At 37.3% G+C, this 2,181-nt stretch overlaps 1 protein-coding gene across 1 annotated transcript; it reads right to left on the reverse strand.

Moving 5' to 3' along the window:
• Positions 1–1,251: 1,251 nt before the first annotated feature.
• On the reverse strand, positions 1,252–2,181 carry LOC129666500 (olfactory receptor 187-like). Its single transcript, XM_055593622.1, has one exon. The coding sequence runs from the start codon at positions 2,179–2,181 to the stop codon at positions 1,252–1,254; it is 930 nt and encodes a 309-aa protein (XP_055449597.1).

The following is a 2,181-nucleotide window of genomic DNA, read 5'->3' on the forward strand; positions in this document are numbered from 1 at the left end:
TCTGAGCAGGGGTTCTAGGTTATCTCCATGCATAGTCCTTGGTTGGAGTATCAGTCTCAGAAAAGACCCCTGGGCCCAGAGTTTTTGGTTCTTTGGTCTCCTTGTGGAGTTCCTGTCCTCTCCAAGTCTTTCTATCTCCCCCTTCTTTCATAAGAATCTCTGCACTCTGCCCTAAGTTTGGTTATGAGCCTTAGCATCTGCTTTGATACACTGTTGGATAGAGTCTTTCAGAGGCCCTCTGTGGTAGGCTCCTGTCCTGTTTCAGCCTACTTTCTTATATAACCATGAACCACCTTCACAGGGGTAAAACTCCAATATAAGCTATACCCTCCCACATCAACCATCAGTCAAGAAAATGTCTAGAACCCCTGCTCAGATGTAGCCACTATCTGTAGACTTGGAGAGGGGCATGGGAGAAGTTGAGAGGGGGGGTTGGGAGGGAATGCAGGAGGGTACAAAGTGAATAAACTATAATTAATATAAAAAATAAAAATTTAATTAAAAAAAGAAAAGAAAATGTCTCCATTGGAATGCCCACAGGCTAATCAGATGGATGGAATCCTACAACTGAGCCTCCCTCTTTCCAAATGCCTCTGCTATCTGTTGACAAAAGGTAATCAACACACTATGTTGACTTATACCTTAATCATAATGGTTTTTCATTCTTTTATAATAAGTCAGATAATTTTGTCTATAATCTCTTTAAAAATAGAATGCTGAAACATATATACAAATATACACATAGAAATAATAATGAATATTTTAAAAAATATCTAAGTTAATAAACTAGTAACAATAATAATTTAGATTATTACCATGTTGTTAATATTTTACACTAACATAAGTAAAATCATATGCTAGACACTTCTGCCTGTCACTGAAACACAAAACTATATTTCTGTACAGGTAAATGTGTTATGAGACTCCAAGCTGAAAAAAAAAATCCCCCTGAATTGTTTTTAGAGGGCCTGCTCTCCTACAGTCACTGAAGTCATAATGTGGAACATGCAAACCAGTCTTTTACACTGCTTAATTTATTTTTATCATAATATAATATTCTATTATAAATCTTTGTATGGTTGAAAATAAGTATGGAAGTATTTGAAAGAAATGGGCATTTACACATTAGTTCACTAAAGTGCTAGAACAGGTATAACTGTAAAATAATTTAGACCATGAGCAAAATACAGCCATGTTAAGTCCACACACGTTTGTGATAAATTGACAAAAAGACAACAGGTGATATGAGACCTAAACATTTCTCTTTAAGATTTTCTCCAGCGAGTCTTTGATTTGCTTGTTTCTCAGACTGTAGATAATTGGATTCATCACAGGTATTATGACAGTGTAGAACACAGAGTCCATCATGTCTTCACCCTGCACTTTCTGAGATGCAGGAAGCAAATACATGAAGAGAAGAGAGCCATAGTATAGAGACACAGATAAGAGATGGGCTCCACAGGTGGAGAACGCTTTCTTTATGCCTCTAGCAGATTTCTTTTTTAAAATTGTAAACAGTACAAATGTGTAAGAGCCTAGAATAGTTGAAATAGTGAATACTTGGATTGAACCAGAAAAAATAAAAACAATTAGGTAATTCAGAGAAGGGTCAGTACAGGAAATCTTTAACAGTGGCATAATATCACAGTAAAAGTGATGTATTGTGTTGGAATTACAGAACGTTAATCTGAATAACATGCCTTCATGAATTGAAGCATGAAGAATTCCAATTACAAAGATCAAGATGAGCAGACATACACACAGTCTATTTGTCATGATCACTGGGTAGAGCAAAGGCTTGCAGATGGCTGCATAGCGATCATAGGCCATCGCTGCCAAGAGAAAACATTCCATGGTTGCACACATTACAAATGAAAAAAACTGTATCATGCATTCAGAGAGAGAGATCACTTTACTCTTAGCTATTAAGGTGAGAAGCAACTTGGGTGTCACTGTGGACGATAACAAAGTATCGACAACTGCTAAACACCCAAGAAATAAGTACATGGGGATGTGAAGTCGAGGGTCACTCCAGACGAGAATAATAAGACCAACGTTCCCCACAATGGTGATGAGATAGATCATTAAGAACATCAGAAATAGGGGGATTTTCCATGGTGGGTGGTGACTGAGTCCTGTGAGAATGAATTCTGTCAGCAGTGTGTCATTCTCTGTTCCCAT

This window comes from Psammomys obesus, unplaced genomic scaffold (genome assembly GCF_907164565.1).
Source record: "Psammomys obesus unplaced genomic scaffold, mPsaObe1.curated_primary_1811, whole genome shotgun sequence".
Classification (NCBI taxonomy): Eukaryota; Metazoa; Chordata; class Mammalia; order Rodentia; family Muridae; genus Psammomys; species Psammomys obesus.